The sequence below is a fragment of the Scatophagus argus genome, chromosome 12 (genome assembly GCF_020382885.2).
Source record: "Scatophagus argus isolate fScaArg1 chromosome 12, fScaArg1.pri, whole genome shotgun sequence".
Taxonomy (NCBI): Eukaryota; Metazoa; Chordata; class Actinopteri; family Scatophagidae; genus Scatophagus; species Scatophagus argus.
The window spans coordinates 7,625,771-7,648,791 of record NC_058504.1 but is presented as its reverse complement, the minus strand read 5'-3'; the positions used below and the strand labels follow the sequence as shown (position 1 = coordinate 7,648,791).

At 40.0% G+C, this 23,021-nt stretch overlaps 1 protein-coding gene across 1 annotated transcript in view; it reads left to right on the top strand.

Moving 5' to 3' along the window:
• The first annotated feature begins 10,697 nt into the window (after window positions 1-10,697).
• Window positions 10,698-23,021, top strand: part of glra4a (glycine receptor, alpha 4a) — a 40,167-nt gene continuing 27,843 nt past the window's right edge. Inside the window, exon 1 of the mRNA XM_046406818.1 lies at window positions 10,698-11,098. Coding sequence (XP_046262774.1) covers window positions 11,031-11,098 — 68 coding nt within the window. The 5' untranslated portion in view covers window positions 10,698-11,030. The remainder of the gene's footprint in view (window positions 11,099-23,021) is intronic.

Sequence of the window (23,021 nt, the reverse complement as noted above, 5' to 3'; positions counted from 1 at the left end):
CAGTGCTGGGTTTTCAAGGACCAAACAAACACTACACACACACTACGGTATATTACTTTTCACTTTTCTCTTTTTTTTATTTAATCTCCCATTGTCCCAAATGGTTCATGATTCTATCTTTCTCACCCCCCCTCTCTCCCCCAGCTGTTGGTCTGAAGCTCTCTTAAATATTCATAACCAGGGAGAGAGAGAAACTGATGAGGATGTGTGCAGTAAACAACAGTACCCGTTTTTGAACTCCTTCTCCTACATTTGTACACCAGCCTCAGCCTCATGCATAAGAAAGACATGTTTTTTTCTTTACTAAAATTGTTGTAGCACAAAGATTAATGGAAGCAGGAATCCACACAAATTTCTGAGTAGCAAGGAGTGACTCACAAAAAACACAGCAACTGTGGTGGTGGCCGTAGGTACTATATCAAGAAGAAGTATTTGCTGTTGCTTTTGAGAGCCCCTTATCTTTTCCCAGGGTACTGTGTAGAATATATAAAGCTGGCTCTCTTTAAGCCTTTCATCTTTTAAACCATCAGTAAGCACAGACCTCCTTCTGCTTTGGGAAAGACGATGACACGGTAAATACATGATTTGTAAATTCAGTGATGATTACTGTAAGGTACACATTATAAACAGGGGTGAAATGGGTGAGTGATTTGACCTCAGGACATATCCATTGAGGAAAATATTTTAATTTCTTCTGCAGTATAGTCCAGTGGAACTGAAATGACCCCACATGTGACCAGATAAAACACAATGAATCATCTGCAATAAAACACATTTTCAGTATATCTACAACCTTCAGAGGAGGCCTGGTACATCCCGTGCCACCTCACGTAAGCACTTTCCTGATACTGCACCATGAATCATCCTCTCCCCGTTAAGTGCACTTGGTTTCTTGTTCTGTTGTTGCAAGCACAATTGTTGGTTAACCCCTATTTATTCTGACTGTTCTGAAATGAGTAACATTAGTTAACAGCCTTTTGGTTGTAAAAAAAAAACAAAAACTGTATTACCAATTAGGAACTGGTACATACTGTGTCTGAGCTGTGTTACCTGCTTTAGTAGAAGACTACAATGTCAAGCTTTTCTGTTTTAAAATGACAGGATGCGGTTGCTCCTGGTTTCATCATACTTTGTTTCTGAGAAGTTTCTTGTTGAACCCTGTAGGTTGTCACCTTTTTGTCTGGACACTGCCGACAGCTGAGAAGAGCTTCTGACTTGTTTACGTTATGCAGCATAACTGACATCCCTCTTTGGTCCAGTAACTTGGAGAAACATTTCAAGATTCCATTGCATCAATAACAGTTGAGTGCAGACAAATTAACCTGTTAAGTTGCAAGGATCCCGACCACAAAAGAACCAATCAACTGCATGTTAATTGGCTCCGTTTTCACCTTGACTAATTTTGCACCTAATTTGTATTGCGGCTTAGAGTCACTGATCAATTATGAAAACATTTTCAGAATGCATGCACTCAAATGCACTTTCAACCGTGGCAGAATATGAATAAAAGGAGCCTATCCATTGTGAATTCCAATTAATAATTTACATTTAAACAGACGTGCTCAATTCAAACGCCCCTGTTAGTCTGTTATTGTGCTCCAGTCATAGAGAAAGAAAGATATGTCCTCTGAGTAGTACTGATACATCTTTGTACTTCAGACTGAGACACTCAGTGCATGGAACTAAACCAATTTCAGGTGCATTTACTCAAATGTCAGATGGTGCTTACAGTATCTACGCAAGTTTACATAACGAAGTAGGACCATTATTCATGTTCAAACATCGCACTTCACTCCCCTGCCAAGACAGCTGCTCAATCAGACTGTGCCAGATTACTCTGTTGATATATAACCACATAAAAAACCCTGTGCACCAAAGCAAATTTTGAGACAGAACTCGAATCAGTCGAAAAAGCAAACACTCAATAAACAAATGATTGCATCCAACTGACAAACCCTCTTGTGGTTGTAGGATGTAGGTTGTAGCTGTCCAACAGACCACCAAAAACAAAGAATACATGGATCACACTGACAAAATTTGTTAATATCCGAGTGTCTCGGATCAAGCAGTAAAGGTGAAGAACACCAAATTTTGGGAAAAGAAAGGGATTAAAAAGGAAACTCAGAGAGCGCATACCTCGGCCAAGGCCAACCGTTCTCTCTTCTATGACAATGGTCTTCACACGTTTAGCTCACAAAGCCCCATTTGATCGAAAATTTTGTTCCAGAGTCGCCCATCTGATAAAGATTTTACTTTTATCCTTTATTACAGAGAGTGTATGAAAACCACAACAGTCAATCTGCCCCTGTGACTTGAAATACAGCAAAAATAAATTATTCCCTTTCTTGCTGGGAACCACCTGGAACTTCTCAAGCACCCCTTGGGGCCCTCAGATCCCACTTTGTGAACCGCAGTTGTATGAAAAGCAAATCTGCAAACGCAACCACTGCATGTCTGAATATATTTCTGCCCTTTCAAGCTGGAGGTGGAGGGCCAGTATAGAATCCTATACTCATTCTGGAAAGTGAAAAATAATTGTGCCAAAAAGGTGAATGGGTTCCGTCTTGGCCCATGCCACACCCGTCCAGGTTTTATAAAAACTGGGCCAGTTGTTATTTATATACCTCAAACATGTGTCTATGCATTTCATAGTGTTGTTGGACATTTTTAAGTGTGTAGTGCGCAGTGCAAGCGATTGTCCAAGATATGTCGCAGTTGCAGATGGACACATCCTACTGTACATACGGTCTCTGTTTCTTGCAGTTATAAATTATTCTTCAGAGACCATGTGAACTTATGACTGATTACAAATCTACGATTAATTTAAAAAACATGCAAGAAACAGGTGAAACAGGTTCAACACAACTGTAACCAATGTCTGCAGAAAATGATGGTACTGTAGTTAACATAAGACCAAAAGATTCCTCGTTTAGGAGGAAAACTATAACAAAAAAGCAGTTTCCTTAACCCTTCAATGCCCCTGTAGGCTAATTAAAATTTAATGCACAACCACACTTGCTCTGCATTCTACTCATTTCCATCAGACACTCACAAGTGCAACATAAAAGAAGCCACAGGGCACAGTATTGTTGTCTCTCACTGTTTCTAGCCCTGCGATTGTCACAGGCATAACTTGAAAAATAGGACAGCCGTTGAACGCTCCTTCAAAATCCAGATATGAGTCACGGAGAAGCTCTTCAAAACTGCTATCTTCAAAAACTTCTTTTATGAGCTGTCAAATTAAATAAAGAAAGAAGATCTAAATATTTTCCCTGAGAAACGGTTCCACAGCCAATTAAGTACATTTTGCCTCAGTGAGTTAAAAGGAGGACAAAGACAGTATAGAACACCTTATTTATGGATGCTGCATGTTCCGGCCTTGTAAAGCGGCACACGCCTGCTCATTCAATGCAGCCCGAGTCTATTTCATAGTTACAACTCTTTGATACAGCCGCTTGCGTGTCATAAAAAGGTCAGCAATTAAAACCCACTGCATCACTGCAACATGACTGAAAGCATAGCAATTCCAGTCTGGTCAGGGTGCGAATCATTAAAGATGATCTGTGGAGAATAATGGAATAAACGTAAGAGTGACTACCTAATAAACAAGGACACAAGCATGCTTGTTATTTCTGGTTTCTGCAAACACTTCTGAGTGTTATTTACATTTACACACATCTGTTTTTAATTTGACTTTTTTACACCTGGGATTAAAATTAATTAAGTGATGTGAGTGATGTGAGGGGTTACATGGGTTCATTTGCAGTAGATGTACTGTATATGTAGAATATAACATCCAGTTTTTGGTTTTACATCTTTTCATCTTGCAGGAATGTTGTGTTGTGCGAATTAGCAAAGCCATCTAGACAAGCTACATTCACTGGGCACGAAATTCTGAGCATTGTTTTCGATTGCTTCTCTCGTTTTAAATTTGCTCCACCTCTTGTCTGTCAATCATATTAACGTGCATTGCTCCAGGCAACCCGAGTCTGCTTGCTTGGGTGTCTGTATGGTCGGACAAGGACGCCTGTCAGTGGTGGGTTTTCCAGAGTATTTTCCTTATGAAATCAGAAAAAGGTTCTAATGACACTGAACAGTGTAAAGCTTGTTTACAAGTGGTGAAAATGCTGTCAACATCGAAATCCTTAATGTCAAACCTGAGGAAACATATTAAAGTTAACATAACCACAATCAGTCATGCAAAGTAGCTCCCATGTTATTTATGTGTGCTCATTTGACTCTGTATTCTGCTCAGGTCCTGTTAAGTTGGCTTCATATTTATTTTTAATCTCCATTCATGACAGTTTAATTTACTGCACAGTTTAAAACTGTTAGTTTGGAAAGGAATCAAATTTAATAAGTTATATTACTTTGGCTTGTTGTTTTAAAAGAAAAAGAGGGATGTAGTTGGCTGCGGCGTGTTGGACTGAATACAAATGTAGATATATATTACATAGCGTCCAGTTTGTCATTTAGTCTGGCCCCGTATGTGGCTGGGAAAAGAAGGGCATTATCAGCTGCAGAGGACATCTCCTGCAGCTGGCAATAAGGCTATGAAAGTGTAAAAAGGTACAAGGGTGGCCTTTTCTTGTTTGAGAGACTGAACAGACTTGGTGTTTGGGTTTGAAGCTCTTATCTTGCAATTCAACAAAGACTTCACTTCACAACTGCACCCAAGACCAAAGCACCCAGCATCTGTCAACTTGGAGGAATGTGCCTCAAAGCACTCACTATGTCGTCGGAAGGCAAACTGTGGGTTACGCTGAACAAAAATACAGCAAACATAAAACAAATCATCGCTTGCTGAACGCTTTCTGTCGCGTGCGAGACGAACGGCGTGAGAATGCAAAGCTCTGAAAGGTGAAACAAGCTATCTTTGATGAGACCTCCAAGACATTTACTGGGGACCTTTCCACCGCACGTTACCGTATTTATGCCTGTCATTTAAGTTTGACCTTTTCTTTCCGTTTTAGTCTGCAGAGCTATTTATGCTACTGTTAAACATTACAGACCCTCAGTCCATCTTTGACTCGCCTCTGTATAGCTCTGTACAGTTGTTTGGCAATATCAGGAGATGGCGTGCTCTCCTGACAGGGGTCAAACTGGCATAGAGCAATTGAGAAGGAGCAAGGAAGACACAGCACACAATATATTTTGATTCAGTTTTATCTGGGTTAATGGCAGAGTCTAGAAAATTTTGTGAGTTTTCATTATAATTACATGTCAATCCAGTGATGAAGATTGTCAGCATTTAATGGTAGTTTGAGTCAGAGGCAGGGAGGTGAATTACTCTGCAATAATTTGTTATTTTTTTTAAAGACTTCTGTCATGAGGTCTTATTTTCATTGGGTTTGATTAGCCAGAGCTGGGAGATATAGCGAGCCTGACTCTGTCCAAATATAAAGACATTTAGCACTTAATGTGCATGTACAGTAAATGTGTTGTTTATGTTACCTTATGATAGCAATAATCACCACACCATTTGAAACACTGAGCTGCCACTTTGATGTTATGAAATGTTCTTCTTATTAAGAGAATACAATACAACACAAATAGTGTAGTGGTAGGCCTAAGCTTTAAAGCTCAAATTTTGGACTAAATGACTAAAGGTGTGGCTGCATTCTCACAAATCTGTAGAAATGTTTTATTTTTTTGTCACTGCCTGATGCTGTTTTTCAAGCTGATTTGTATCTTGTTCACAAGCTAAGCATAATAATAATAATAATAATAATAATAATGTAGGTGGAAGTTCTTTTTTTTAGTTTTTCTCCTCTCATTAATTCTTTAGGGAGATTGCTTCTGAATGGAGGGCTACGGTGGACTACGTGCTCTGGAATCATAAAAGAGTCTTTCATCACCACTACAATGAATAACATGTAGAGCCAATATTGTATTAAACTTACTCTGACATTGTAATCTTCCAATAATTTGGCTGACTGACTCTGACTGACTCTGTATTGCCTTGTCATTTCCTTCATTGCCATGTCACGGTCATGTCTGCCTGTCAAAGCCTATCAGCTTTCATTTGGATTGGCTGTCAACTTTGGCCGTAAGAACTGAAGGGACGCTTGATGCGCACAGACTTACGATCACGCCCGTGTGGATTATTCCTTTATGTTATACATCTGTGAAAACCTGTGGAGTGTTATCTCCACACATTTATGTCTACACTGGGACAAATCATTCCTGTTTGCTTCTTACATATAACCAAATGATTTTAAATAAACGTTTCTTTCAAATAATGTTTGCCTAAAGTTAAGTTTTTGGAGCCGAAAACATGACTGAGCAAACAGCAAAGGCCATGAGGATTAGGCTGAAATGGGCTGAGTCCCATATTTATGTATGAGGAGGTTAGATATGACCAAGCACGTTCTTCATTGAAAGGTGGGTAGTTCTTGAATAGGTTTATCCTCATACCTTTCAGAACGTCTTATCAAAAAGTTTTTCATTAAAAATTTGTTAACCTGTTAGTCCATTGTAGCCGTTGTAAAGGACAATTCCATACAGATATTCAGTACGCATGTAGAGCTTTCTTGCTCTGACAAAATGAGACTTCAGAGCACCAAAATTATGTCAAGTTTCAATAAATGAATCAAACACTGAATGAAGTTTGAATAGAAAAAGAAACACAAAGAAAGAAAAGCAAGCAAACAGAATGAGAACCAGCTGAATGTAACAAAAGAGACAAAAAAAAATGTTTTTTGACTTTCTACCTGGATAATAAAAGTCTACTCAGTGTTTATGATTTGCAAGTACTGTTCCTGCACCTTTAACATGTGTACTGCATGTTTCATTGTACTACATTTAATACGTATTCATAAAGTACTTCGTAGCTGTGATTTTTAAAATGTTAAATACTGTGACTTAAGTTTAATTTTTTTAACGAACACTGGGTTCAGATGACACAATATTCTGTAAACTGTGTCAACTTGGGTGAATATAAAGTCATAACTGCTGTGACTTGGCTGGGAAACATAACACATTAAACATTCATATACCAACTATAACTTGACGTCTTTCACGACTTGCGTGTTGTTATTGGTGGGTTGATGATTCATTGATTAGTGCTCTGCGCTCCTATTGGTCAAAAAGATTCTCACATGCTTGTCTTTCTGTTAGGACTTAATGAGGTGTACCGGAGACAGCAGCGTTTGTAGTCACTACAAGAGATAAAATGATCAGTTATTGAGCCTGATGCCCGTTTTTGTTCCTAGGGTCTTTTATCTGGGCTTTTAATACGGCTGACATTGTCTAGTCAGAACCTGGCATTACAGTGGGATGATTATTAACAATACGTTTGATGTGAAGCACCTTTCACAGAATACAAGCACAAAAATTGCCTAAAACTTATCAAATAAACTGAATAAATTAACTGAAAGTGAGAGACTGGTAATAAATAAATAGATATGGACAAATAATTTGCACATGATGCAAATGTGATTCTCAGTTTCATCAACAGTACAGTTCTACGTTCTGTTTAGCACATTGTCTAATGCCAGAAGAAACCTGTCAAAAGCCTCAACAAACTGATAGAAGAGCCAGTTGTTCTATTAAATCCAGACAGCTTAGATACAACCAAAGAGGATGGCACCTTAACCTTGTCTCCATGTAAGTTTCTCTCTAAACATTTAGAGGATAATTCACGACTTTGGGCCATAAACAGCACGGACTGCTGCACAAAGCTTTTTATATTCACTCACACTAACAGCGATGCAGAACGTTATTTACTCTGCAGCTGAGGATAAGACAGAGGTTAGGCCACGAACAGGCAACTCGAGCCACAGGTCAATCCCTCGAGGGGGGGGGGGGCTCGAGATTGGGATTTTGTGCTGGCTGAGCAGCCATTTCTTGGAGGCTGGTGGGGGGGGGGCACTCTCTCAAGTACAGCTTAGACAGCTAAAAAAGACTTTCACAGCAAATGTAAGAATGTTGGACATGATGACAACATAATGGAAAGCCGATAGATGTTTTGCACATTTCCACTCTATGGGCAAAGTTCTGGTTGAAGTCATGGCCTGAGTCGTTTCTTTCTTTCTTTACACACCACAAGTAAAGAAACGAGACATCAGGTCATCTCAGACACTATCTCCTTAGGTTACTATGTTAAAGGTCAAATTTGGTATGTGTCCATGCATGAAACAGAAGCATGGCTCATGGCTATATTAAGGAAGGGTTTGTCAAAGAACGCTTTCTGTCCCGCTGTTCGGGTGAAAGGGAAAAAGGCCGGAGTGATCACCACAGCTGGAAACTGACCTTTCATTGGCAAGTCACCCATTAACCTGCAAAGCTAAGATCAGAACAGGGTGAGAGGTCATGGAGTGATGTGCAAAAAAAAAAAAAGGGTTGACATTTTCAGCATTCACTTCAGGTATCACCAAGATGGCTTATCAGTAGCTCATATTCTTTTTGTAGAGTTATTTTCATGTTGTAAGAATACAAAATCTGAAAGTGTGAGTAGCAGCTGGATTTTGGCAGCTCATCGTCATTATGTTTTGGACTGATTTACTGTCTGGGTGTCACCTTAAAGGCTCGCAGTATTTGTGTTTTCTTTTTTAATCAACAAACTCCAAACATGCAATGAACTGATGATACTAACACGCATTGCCTGTGAAGCTTGACATAGCTTTGATGCAGCGTGGGCCTTCAGCGTTGTCAAAAGAGCACAAACACACATTAATGACAAAAGAAGAAACAACTTCATCTTTTAAAAATCACCTAAAAGTTTGAGAGTATATGCTATACACGCAGATTTACAAACAAACTCAACCAGCTAATGGAGCTTGTGACACGTATATTCATTTTAATTTGGTGAGCACTTCTTTCCCATGTTAAAATGTGCTGTGTGACAGTGGCCTCTTAGTAGGTGACTTACTTTCTGGCTCCAGATGTCAGCACTTGTGTTAAAGCTCTACTGCGAGCCAACTATCTAGAAGGGCAACAACAACAGTCTGGCTGCCAACAACAGAAGCCCTTGTCTTTTAATTTCCTCCTCCTCAGCTGGCAGAAAATATAAAAGGAAATGCAGGTTGGTAGGGAAGAGACAGGAGGTTACACTAGTGTCAGAGTTTACTTTAAACTAAGGGAGGCATTTCTAATAAACTGTTTCAATAAATATAAATGTCAGTACTACTACAGTGATGAAAGTCTGCCTGCCAGCTCAAACAGAGCCAAGCATTAGAGTTACATTAATAAAAACTGGTGTTAATGAATTATCAGACTGAAAAACCATTGAGGCTTATGATTTTTCAGTCCTTCATATGACACAGAGCCAACAAAGAAATCCAGTATATATTTAATACCCAAGCTTTGGTGTAGGAGGAACAAGGAGATTAAGTGATTATGGAAGGTAAAGGTTAATCTGCTGTGTTTTCTCACATAAAGAGAACAGAGATGACTGACACCCTCTGCCTGCTTAGGAAACAGTGGATCTGCTGGGCGAAATCCACACGGGAAGATGAATGACTGCAACAGAAGCAATTTGTTGGTCAGACCCAGTGAGTGATGTGTCACATTGCGCAACTGCTCTGTGATCTCCAACATACGAGACTTAAATGGATTCTTAAAGGGCAGATACACTGATGTATAACCTGAGATGCTGCACATTTCAAAGACACCTTGTAGGTATCTGATAGATTAGAGATTTACTCTCCAATGGGGGAAGACAGAACCAATTCATCCAAGCAGAGTGATGATATGCATGCTGTGACATCCCAGTGCTTTGAGTAAGCCACTGAGTTTCTTATTGTCATTGAATTGTCAAATTAAAGATAAATTAGGACTATTAACTATTTACTGGTAAAGCTATGTTGAATTTTATGGATGTAGTGTGTTAATTACACTTTTTTTGTGTATGCCGTAATGCATGTGTGGAGAGCTTTAATTTTCCATTCGCTAGCCAAAACCATCCTATGTACAACATTGTCTCACTGCTAATCGCAGCATCAAGGCACAATGTTATGCTCAGTTTGACGAAAAGTGATAACAGCTAGACAAGTGAAATCAACGCAGTTTAAAACTTTAAAGTTAGTGTTTGGCAGAGAAAAAAGCATGGTGAAAGCAAAGCTTGCAGGGAATAAATATAAATGCAAATGGTGTCTTTATCCATATCCATTACACTGTGCAATTAACAGTTACTTCATAAGGTAAAGTAAAGTAAAGTAACAAGTTTAAGCAAAAAAGTTGTCTAATTCTACTTTCAACGACACTCTTTCCACAAAACTGTCCGTAACCCATATCATCCTAATCCATCCTGAGTATGGGTCTATTGGTTGTTCCATGTTTTATTTTGAAATATTAATTTAAAGTCCAGTGTATACACCAATTCACAAACATTTTTAAACTGACATGCTCTGTCTTCTAGTGGACTAAAAAGCACTTGACGTCTGACAGAACCCCCCCCCCCCCCTCCCACAAATAAGCCTTTTGGCTGCTCCTGCACACACCACCTGAAGACCTCCTCCTCCTCCTCCTCCAACATTATATCTCCTCCTGCTGCTTACATTTTAATATTTCACTCCAGATCCAGAAAGTATTCAACACCACAGTTTAGCTCATCATCACAGCCATCAGTCCTTCCATCCCAATTAAGCCTGGTCTAATTACACATGAGGCTGCCATCATAACAAAAGCCACTGTTCCTTTAAATCTTCACCCCTTTTTAATTTTGTGGAGCAAAGAGGGGGGGGGGCATGACACAATAAAGCAGGAGAAACCAGATTATCACACAAAAACACACACGCACACTGACAACCGACACTCCCTTTTCAAAACAAGCAGCACCACACTGACTGACGCACCGACCAGTGCTGTCCAGCCGCCGGAAGCGGAGAGCCTGCTGTGTGGATGTGTGCAGCCCTCTGGACTTGGTGGGAGGGGGAGAAGTTTCCCCAAAGACAAGCTTGGATCACTGAGAGAGACGATGCCTTCCTCCTCTAGTCCCATGTCACAAGCCGCTCTGTGGATTTGCTGATTTCCGAAATTATTTTCTGCAAGTTATTCAACGGGACTGAGGAGAGATTTTGAGGCAGAGGATGCTCCCACGGGTCATTCGGATTCTGTATGTCTTGTCTTTCTGCTTTTTCCAAGGAGGCTTTATCAGGTGAGGCGCACTGGCATTTCTCATCCTCTGTGTGTTTGTCCGACTTATTTTCTCTCTCATCAACTTTTCCACCACTGCGCTCGACTCTGTACTTGGTGTTGTCATCACAGCTGTCCTTTCGTTGACTTTTTGACTTGATTTTTATGCAGCTTTCTTCTTATCATTATTTTTTAATAATTACCCGTTGGTTTTAATTATTCTTATCATTATTGTCGATGCGAAAAACGGTTTAAAGCTGCCTTCAACTGAGCATCCATCTATCAGGTGTTGCTGTCATTTAATAAAATGTGAGCTAATTGACTGAGAAAAAAACAACAGCAGTGAAACAGCTGCATATGTGAGCGGACGTGAGCACGTTTTCACCATAAATAATAATAAGCAGTTTACGCACAGAGCGGACTGGGATCTCTCGTCACCGACACGAACTGTGAGCAAAGGCAAGTTTCATCAAAAGTCTACATGCAAACAATTTACTGTGTAAACAAATGATCTGACACCAAACCCTGTTGTTCCGGTGCCTCGAGAAATCCTGTCGTGGTTGCAAACTACCTGTGGAATTCCCGCTTGTTTTGCGGGATTGTTTCGTTGCGTTTTTTTGGGGTGGGGGTTTAAATTGTAGCGTGAAGACTCCAGTGTGTGATACGATATGATATTCATGCGGTGATTAAAATTTTACCCACAACGTGTGAACACAGAGCTCGTTTGGAAACATACCACTGCTAAATGATGCCATGCATGCATACTGAGAATTACCATCCGAGAAAAACACTGTCCCATTTGCGGGGTTGAAATGCTGTCCCTTTCCCCTCTTTATTATCTCAGTTTGTCCCACCACAACACCTCATGTCTCTATTTTCTCACTCACTCACTCAGAACACCTACCAGCAAGCCAAGCTACCTTTCGCCCTTTTCCCTCCCCTCTTCCAGACCTCCTCCCTCCGTTCCTCCCCCCTCTCTATCCTTCTTCGTGGCAAAAACTTTTATTTGCAGTGAACACTTTCCTTATTTCATGCCCTGCCAACCTCAGGTGTGAGCGGAAGGGAATTAAGATCTGCATAATCCCGGAGCGGAACAGAGCCGTGACTCCGTGAACCCAGGGGCGAGGAGAGCAGCTCTTAGCCTAGAGAGGAGTTAACTGACAGCACCTCCTCTGAGAAATTATATGCTCTCCTAGCAGACTATCTGCTTGCCATGTAGGGAGGAAGCGGGAGGGGAAAGGAAGGAATTGGGGAGACAGAATCTGATGGAGGTATGGAGAGGGGAGAAATGTAAGGCTGAAATGGAAATGGAGCAAACTGGGATGAAGAGAAACGCAGACAAGAAACTGAGAGAGTGATTCATTTAGCTGGAGGCAGCGGGGAGATTAGTAAAGTGGAGGACATTGCTGGAAGATGGAGAGAAATGGTTCAGATAGGAAAGAGGAGATGAGATGGAGAGAGAGAGGGGATGGTGGGACTGAGAGACAGGAAGTGTTTTAAGAGATGTGAAAAAGAGATTGTCATGTAAAGCAGTGCACAAGCTGGATGGGAATGATAGGTTACGGACTGGATGGTTGTCGACAAGAGGAAATGAGAAACAGGAATGAAAAGGTGTAATAAATAACAAAGTTCATATCACAGTCTGAGAGGGTGATGGCAGTCAGGTTAGGAGATGTGTGTGTGTGTGTGTGTGTGTGTGAGTGAGAGTGAGAGGGTGAGAGAGAGAGAGAGTTGCATCTTGTGTTGTTGCAACACTGCAACACTTCACGTCTATCTGAGCTTGAAAGGAAAACCACAGTCTGGTTTCCTGAATGTTTCCTGTCTTTCAGTTTTGCTGCATGTGGGTTTTCTTAGCAGGCAACACATTTAAATCTGAGCATATTTCACTGGCAAAGTGGTCATTTTATGGCCAGTGTGATAACTTGTATTGGTTGGCTTTTCATTGAGGTTTTTTCCTCTTGGTTTTCAAAGATGAATTAGTTTTCAGGCTGGAAATGTTAAAGTTAGGGCTCAGTATTGTTTTCACTGTAGACTTGATAACAAAGCTTTGGTTACAATACTTGAAACTTGACATTAAAATGAATTAGCCACATAAGAGTTACCACTAAATAAAAGAAGCTGAAGCTGAAGCTTGCAGATCTTTTAATTTAAAAACCTGAACAAACAAACAGTAAACAAGATATACACTATATAGAGAAGTATTGGGATGGGGCTGTTTTTCTTGGGTTGTGCTCGGCCCCTTACTTCCAGTGAAGGGAGAGCTTAATGCTTCAGCATACCAAGACATTTTGGACAATGCTATGCTTCCAACTTAGTGGAAAAAAAGTTTCAGAATGACTGTGCCCCAGAGCACAAAGCAAATCCATGACATGGTTGGATGAGTTAGAACTTGACTGACCCACAAAGAGCCCTGACCTCAACCACATCCAACACCTTTGGAATGAACTGGGCTCTTTGGGCCTTTGGAACCTTTTGGTCCAACATCAATGTCAGACCTCACAAATGCTCTACTGCATGAATGGGCAAAAATCCCACAAAATCCCACAGAAACACTCCAAAATCTTGTGGAAAGCCTTCCCAGAAGAGCGGAAACTGTTATAGTTGCAAAGCTGTCTGTGTGCTTAGAATGTGATATCAAAGTCCCTGTTGGTGTTATAGTCAGGTGCCCCAATACTTTTGTCCATATAGTGTAACAAATTTGGCCTAACATTCAGCACCAGCTTTAGCTCAGCACATGGCAGTTTTTGAGCTAATGATACCAGCACATTTTCGTCAGAGCCAAAAACGTATTGAGGCCCCAGCTGAAGTTGTGAGCACTCATTTGGGGACCATAAAAACAACACTTGACATGCATTGTATAGTTAAGTCTGATTTGTAAGCTCTCTCACCTGGCATTAAGTGCATTACACAGTGTGAACTCAAGTGATGCTACGCGCGTTTGTTCACAGTGGGGTCTTAAACAGCAGTTTATTTGATTTTGTTTCTGGCACACTGCTGCCCTAAGAGCTACACACTGAGAGGCTTTTGTTCACTCTGCTATGACATGTTGTATCCAGCTCAAAATGATTACACTGCCTTCACCAGTATGTGAAGATCACAACAGTGGACACACAAACTGTGCAAATGTACCCACATCCCCTGGTCTGCTGATGTGTATCTGTTCATTGGCAAATTGAGAGTGAAGTGTAGTGAATTGCACTGAAGTGAAGGGCAGAGAATTGCACCAAGGATCCCTGCTGTCCTTGCCTCTGGTCAGATAATGAGTCAGATCTGGAAAAATCAGAAAATGATTCTTATCATCAGAGGGAACTGGGTTGTCCCAGGTCCTGTCACTGGGTGTCCACTTGACAGTGTGTGTTCATGTGTTTGTGCTCGTCTGTGTGAATGAGAGAGGTAGTTTTGTGGTATGCCCACAGTCTTGCCCTCCTAACAATAATGAATTAATTCAAGTAGATGATTGCTTTACTTTAAGTCAAAATGTCTTCAGAATGTCTACCAGCAGCAGAATTATCCATATGAGCAAGTTATTTTCCACTTTATTGAGAGAATCCTCATGCTTCTGCTGAGCCATATGTGGAATTGTTTTAACATACTGTCAGTGGGTTTACAGCAAAATCCAACCCGAATGTGTGAAAACCACTCAAGATTTGCATATCTGGTTCCATGTTTTTGTTTGGTTTGTTGTATCCCTGTGGATGCCCAATTAAGATGATGTATATGCCACTGAGATACTTGTAGTGCTTCTGCAGTTTTGCCTAAAAACATAAAAATGTTCAGATATCTAAATGATCAACTTTAAAATGTCAAATTTCAGAATCAAACAACAAAACCTTCGTGACTCCCCTGTTTGCACAAATCTCCAACAATCTGTGCTGAAGGCTGAGAGCTTGTTATTTTCACTTTCAGATTCCTGTTTCCTGTAAACTCTGGTGAACAGTTTCCACTTACAGCAGGAAGACAGACAACTTTTAATACATTCTTTTCAGAGGAAATTTGGTAAAAATGATGAGTCTTACTAAGTGTCCAGTCATGCTCCAAATTAGCTGTCTATAGTTGTTATCAGGCATTGTATCTGTGGCAACTCGTAACAGTAACTTTGCTCCAAGTTTGAGCCTTTTTTTAGCTTCTTTACCGTTAAAAAATTGCAAGTCAGAAGGTGTGAGGTGCAAGCAAGGAAAGGAGGACTGGGCTTAGGTTTGGTTAGTGTGGAGAGGTGATACATTCTGTACCAAATGAAGTCTCGAAGGACAACTGTCCTTGAACACAGCTAACTTTTTTTCATGAACACCAACTTCTCATTTTAAGCACCGGTGGGCAAATTGTTGAAAGTTTAGTGTTATACATGCAGAGGTAGAACATTTTTCCTCTTTTTATGTGGTACCAAAATAAATTGGAAGTCATGTAATAAGCAGTAAGCACTGCTGTCAGCGTGCTCACTTGCAGGGTTGAAGTAAACCCATGCAAATTTTGCGTGTTAAGTTCAGCTTTTGTGAACTCTGATGCACTAAGGTAATTTGTGGACTGACAGCAAACAGAATTCACAGCCACAGAAATGAAGTTTCCCAAACTAGATAAGAGAATGAACTTCTCCACAAAAGACAAGTTGATGGTACGTCTGTTGACACATCTGTGTGAACTGTTCTGTTAGTGACAGAGCTAAGTGACAACTTTTTATTGAATGAAATTCAGTTCTGTGAACAAAATGCTGGGCAAATGGCAGAGTACGTGGAAAATAAGAAGGAAGCTGGTCACCAGCCACAGTAGTTTACCAGCCTGCCCTGAGAGGAGCCTTCACAGGTCATTAAGCTTCTAGAGCCACTGGTTTTATGAATACGCACAGATTAAGTGTTCGCTGTGCATTTTTCTGGCGTGAGTGGGCATTAAACACCTGTTACACAGCAGAAAAATGGTGTTGCTCACAGGAAACATTCTGGAAAGAAGCAAACACAATTTAGTCAGTCCAAACTTCAAAAGCTTAGTTGTTGGACGAGGACCCAATATTTCTGTGATAGCTTTTAATTAAATTCTGATGGTAGTCCCAGCTGGTCCAGGAGTTTCAGTAACAGCAAAGTAATATCTCCAGGCTAGTAAACAGTAGGGGGAAGAGGAAAGCAAACATTTTGTGCCTTCATTTGCAGTGTTTCAAAGGGAGTTGAAAATGTGTGTTGTCCCTTAGAAAAATTGTGTATGTGGGAACTCGAGTGAGGACCCCATTTAAAAAGAAAGAAACTGTTGCATTTGAAGCGTTCAGTGTGACATGCAGATGCAGATAAGCAAGAAAAAAAAGTGTTCACTCCAAACAAGCCAACATACAGGGTTTATTTTTGTACACAGCAGCATGAGAAAAAGAATCAACTGAACACTACTGAGATTTCACCTTGAGTTAGAGTGTCACAGACACTTTTGGGGCTCTCTTATCCTTTCCAAAAATACAGGAAATCCCCACACACTTGGCTGAAACATGGACTAGAGCAGCGAGGAGCGCTGGCAAAAAGAAGCGTGAAAGGAGGACAGATGGGATGTTTACGTGAGTTAATGACTAAAAAATGAGCGCTAAGCTGGATACAAGAGTCGAACAGACGGTTTGCTCTCCACAACCACCATGAACAGTAGTGGTACACTTTTCAATGAAATATGAAGACCAGAGACCCAAAGAAAATTCATCAAAAGACAAACAAAGAGTACAGTTTTTTTGAGTTTGAGTTGAGTTGGTGAGGATATGCTGATAATCGAACTTTAAGCAAAGCTAACATTTCTCCAGATTATTATTATTGCTCTCATATCTGCCATGAACAACTCTTAATAAAACAGGTAGCCAGGGCCTGAAATCCCTGACAAGAAAACACCATCTTACTCATCTTACTCTGCCCATTACTTCGCTGGATATTAAATTCGTGTTTGGGTATGCCGTAAAAGTGACAGCTTACTGATGGTCTCTAGCAGTAAGTCAGCACCTTCGAAGTTAGGCTGACACCTCAGGCTGAGAGTTGTGACTGATGGTTTTCTGCCCATTTCAGTCAAACTACCTATGACCTTTCTTTTTTTTTTTCTCTGATAAGAAATGTGCATAACAACCTCCTTCACCACATCACTGAGGCAGTCATTTTTACAGATCCTGATGCAGGATGAAAACAGGTGGTACATATCATCTGAATTCATTTCTCTTGTCAAGAGCCGCACTATAAGTGTAAAAGCTATATTCCACCACATCTTACAAAAATGTTGTTTTTCTGCCTGGATGAGAAATAGGCGTCTCTGCCATGTGTTTGTGATATGCAGCTGCTGCCAGCTGAAGTCTAAACCCTAAAGCCACTGAATAATAAATGCATCATGAAGTGTAACTGATGAGCATCAACTCAGGAAACACTTTTAATCTCTGCAGAAATGTAGCCAGCTAATGATAAGGTGGAGAAGCATTAAAATGCAACATTGTCCATCGGTTATGTTTGGGAACCACCAAAACACTTCAGGCATGCACTCACAGAGGTCCTACGCTTCACACAGGTAGCGTAAAAAGTTATGTCAAAGGTAAAAGAAAGCACTGAGTTTGATGTATCGCTTCATGGACTCGTAGTGTTCTCGCCTGCAAGTCGAAATGCAAGTAGGCTAACTCCAGTATAAACCAATTAGGGTAAAGAAAGAACGATGTAGTTGTTTGTAATGGGCTAAAATAAAACACCAATATTAATTATGGATTCATTAATAATGGATTAACTCAGAGGTCCATAATGTAGGCCTACATAAAATCCTAAAATTACTCAACTACATTCAGACGTTTCAGTTTAAATTTCTGCTCCTCACTTGGCTTTGTGAAACAATCAAACACAGCACATAATGATGGATACACAGACACAGTATGAGGACAGCCTGCTATACTACTTTGTAATGTAGACTTGTCTGTCATCAATATTGCAAATGGTCAAACGCAACAGTACATCTGGTAGTTTGGGAAAAAATTAAAAATAAATAAAAACCTTCAGCACTTGCTACAGCCACAGGTACAGTTAAAATTTAATTTAACTGCTGTGGCTACAAGCGTAAGACCACACAGACATCTGAGATGAAGGCAGTGTACGGGGGTACAGCCACAGTTGTGTCTACAAACACATGCGTTTGTTTGTTTGGTTGTGTGGCTGGTTGGTTCCCAACATTATCCAGGGAACTAAATATGTGACACAGCAGTGAGGTAATGCAATGAAGTGGTTCTCTCTACTCGTCTGGCGGATTAAAATGGCCACTTATTGACTAGAGCAGCACTTTGGCTGAGGTTCTCTGTTGTAGGTCATTATGCTTTCTGCAATTAGGAACATGAAGTGGGGAAACATTATGAACCCTGCATCATGTCATTATGTCAGACCATAGAGTCCTTGTTGATTCAATTTCACTTTTGGGGAGAAGAGAAAGTCTGCTTTACTGAAGCCAGACCTGATAATACAAGATGGCACAAAGAGAAACAGTAGAAAGTGAAGTCAAACTGAAGCTCTGCTTTGTATTGGAATCAAAATCGCATTAGCCAAACCATTAAGAATGACCATTCTGTAATCAATCAGTAATTACTGAGGCCTGTAATTTATTAGACAACCACTGCAGGCAAGTAAAAGAGCTTACTACAACTATTAATCATTAACTTAATGTTAAATATCCACCCCATTTGAACAAATTGGCTCTAATTTTGGTTATTTTGACTGAAACTGCATGTGTGCAACAGTGTAGACTGAATGGGATTAAATGAATGAATGAATTAAAATCATTTAGACAAGTGCAGTGTATAATAGGATTACTCATACAGTTAGATATCTCCCTTCTCCAACCCTGTCACACTCTCCCACGATGGGACGAGCTAACGGAATTGAAGCAATTTTTATTCTATTTTTTTATTGTTAGACCGTGGCAATAAATTTGGATTTGAATTTTTTTTTTAAACACGCCTGCAGCCAGCGCTTTTACTAGCGTTAGCCAACAATCTAAAATGCTATTCAGTATGCTAAAACAGCACGTGAGATTTTTTTTAGTGTATGTCCGCAACCTTAGTATGAACCCAAGCGGTAAGTTAATTGTTTACTGTTTGTTAAAAGTGCCAACTTTATGTACACACTGTGATCCTCTTAGCGTTGGCACATATTAACACCCCTGTCACTCGTATAAGCAAACTGAAGCATAGCTGTGGCTAAAGTAAAAGCCAAAACATGAAACAAATTGTTCCTTTTCAGCAGTTTCACTCCAGCCAGGGTCACACATGGCTTGCAAAGCAGAATTTGTCAGGTGATAATGGGGGTGGAGAGGGTCGTTGAGGGGGATTACAGCTGTGTTCATAAAACAACAAAATGGCACTAAGAGGGTCTCTCCTCTCCAGAAGCATGAAATGAGAGTGGACCATGTTGGGATAAAATGCAGGAGTGTAATTCTACACAATGGATGAATTAGCGGCACACAACTCTCCCTAATCACACTTTGACCACGAGTAAGTAAAAAAAATGCACTGATGTCCATGGGGTGCTTTTGTGTTAGACACAGTAGCTATGCAATCAAATGTTCACTTTATTGACTTAGCTCTCAGATGGAGAATAGAACAGATGGAGACCCAATCAAGTCTCCAATAATCAGTTTCCATAGAAATATCTCTGTATTGATGGTTGGATATACAGTGCTGTAGGTGTCCATTAGCTGACACCTTGCAGTTTTAGAGGGCTGTTTGCCATGAGTGGCCTGCAGGTGATTGTCTTTCATACACAGTGCAAACCGCTTTCAAGGGTAAAGGACCACAGATCATGTGCTTCCACAAATCTCTTATGTTCTGACCTTTAGGTCGCCGACACACTTTTCTCCTCACTTCTGTGAGATGAGTAGTTGTCCTTGATAGTTGAAGTGCAACATTAATGATATCATAATGTGCTCAAATTTGAGAAAACAAACAAACAACAACAACAACAAAACTGACACTAGTACAACCAACACAACAATCTGAGCTTTGAAATGTGTTGTTGCCCATCCCAAGGATGTTTTGGGTTGTACTGGTGCACAGCTTCATAGAGAGGCAGATTTTTCAGAAGGATGCAGCTTGTATTATAACTCTACCAAGGATGTTTTCTCATAATAATTGCTATCTACAGTTCACATCCTTTAGCAACACCGTAAAATGTTATTTGGATGTAAAATTTTGCATCTTCCAACTCCTTGCAATCTTTTTATTTCCCTTTTTGTCACTGAAGAATAAAATCATCATCTTTGTGGATTCTTAAAACTATGAAATAGATAATTAAGCCTCACTTTCCACAAATATGCATCTCACTGAACATCAGCACCTGTTTACCAATTTAGTAAACCTAGAGAGTTTAGACATGTTAAAACTGCATCACAAGGGTTGAGGGTGGTTTTAGATAAGTAAGATAATGTAAAGATTTAAAAAAAATCAACTTTTTATTGTCTTGAAACATTTGACTTACTGAATATATACAGTATATCAACATATGCCAGTGGATGGGTGGAGTTATAAAAACTGATTATTAGCAGTGGAGTGGTTCCATGTGGGTGAGATAGTCATTAATGAATATCATTCATTAATGAAACATAAATTACATTACATGCTAGTCTTCACTCATGAATCTTTGACATGTTCTACTTTTCCATAATTCCAAGAGGAGTTGATGAAGTTCAGTTGATTTTAGACATATTGTTACTGCCACATAACAAATATAACAAAAATAACCTCTTTGCTGTTTAGCAACAGCAGAGGCCTCGCTGGTCACTCTGGGGTTGAATTTGCAGTAAAATTCAATTAAAAGCCTTTATTTGGGTAAAGAGCTAAAACGGTCATTTCAAGGTAATCCAGCTTATATTTCATCGCCCTGCTCTTTATGACGTCAAAGTGACATTGACATTGGGTACAATTTGCAGACGCTCTAGTCAAGAGGAGTGTGTTCTGAAATTTTAATCACGGTTCTTTGGAGGACACAAAATGAATGCCTGGGTTGATGTCCAAAAGATGTGGTTTTCTCATGTTATTGTAGCTGGTGATGCACACCACACTCAGTCATGCACGACCATATTTTGTTCATGGATATCACAGACAACACACCAGTCTCAGGGTGTAGGTTTGATTTGGACATGAGTGAAGAGGGTCGACATCTTAATTTCCCACTCACACTTTGATGAGCCATTGATATAGTTATTGTGCATCATCAGCCTAACATTTGTCACAATACTTAACTACTAGCATATCCTCAGTCTTGAATCTCTCTGTCACTTTAGCGCTTCATTACAGACACTCCTCTTTGGATGAGAAATGCTTTCCAATAAACTCAACAAACACGCTCGACAAATGTCCTAACATCTGCAGACGCATGCTCAGATACAAAAGCTGGGAAAACAGTCCATTGTTCAGTTCAACTGCCATGACTAACGAGTGTCTGGAAGCTCTTTAGCATTGCCTACAATGCAACCAAACGCTAATGCTAGACATATGGTGCAGCATTGTGTTTCCTCTGAAACTAAGGTAGGTAAACAGGAATTCTGTAAGTTAAATATTCTGCTTGTGACTAACATTACAACTTTGTCAGTAATATTGAATACACATTTTGTTCGGTTGATGTTAAAATAGTCAAAGCTTGCCCAATAAATGAAAATGTAAAACAGTGTTTCAACCAGTTCAAAGACCAGTACATTTATGAGGTATGCATATATCAGTTTATATGCAGAAAAAGGTGTATGTGTGGTGCTTGCTCAACCAGATCGTTTAATGGAATTAATGGACCTTGAGGTGAGAATGTTTTTCCAACTGCTGTGAGGTTGTTAAAAAAAACAAACAAAAAAAACAACATAAAACAAACAAAAAAACAAAAAATGGCTTATCTTTTTACAAAATCTGGCTCCATTCAGACAGGACATCTGTTGTTTAACCTAGTCCTCAAATTATCTACATGAAACAAACATCCCCGTATATCTGGCCCAGTACAGGAGTAATGGAAGGACCTGCCTGGGAAGGATTTTTAGCATAATTGTTAGCATAAACATGTTAGAAGGGATTTAAATTATTAAGAAATGACAGAAGTTGGCAGAAAATTGATTCTCGGAAATATTGGGAATGTAATGATAATTTCATATTTCAGTTTAATTGTGATGACTAAAAAATAAAGTGTCCTTCATATTTGTAAGATGACAGATCTGACATTTGCGTTAAAAGGTATCTCATTAAAGAGTAAAAAACAACTTTTACCTTTAGACAAAGTGCAACTCTACAATAGCAGCAAGAGTGAAATTAGACGCATTTCACAAAGCACTGTTAGAATACCTTCTCTGAGGATGTGATTCAGAAATTCCCTGGTAGACCTGACTCCATGGTGGCTTTGTCATGATGCTGTTGGTTCCAGCCAGCAGCTTGATCAAGCGAAACAGGCCAGCGGCTACGCCTACAACTTCCTTCTTCTTCACTGTCTTGTCCAAAATATGGGTCATGCAGAGTGCAGTGGCTGTCTTTGTGTGTAAGTGTGTGTGTTTTGATGGAAACCATTTTCTGTGTGACTGTCTGCTTTACTTCTACTGGGATGAAACCTCAGTTCAGTGTGTAGACTGACACCTAAACTCCAGTAGCTTTTATTCTTTGGTTTAGGGTGAACTATTGTGTGAAGCACTCAGTGATTTAGACACTGGTCGTCAGCTTTCTCATGTCTCTCTTTTAATGCAATGACTGCTACAGTGCAGCGGGCCACGGGATGAAATGAGAAAGCCAGAAAACGTTACTTCCTCTATAAGAAGCAACCGTTTGCAGTTAATAACCATGAGGAAGCAGTCCAAGCGATGGAAGATTAACCAAGAGCTAACACAATACATAGAAGCGAAAGACGCTCAGAGCAGTTAGCAAACTGCTAATAGAAGAAAAAAAAATTGCAAGCTGCAAATGATCTGCAGCAAACAGGAAAACAAGCATATGTCATCACAGGATGTGATTT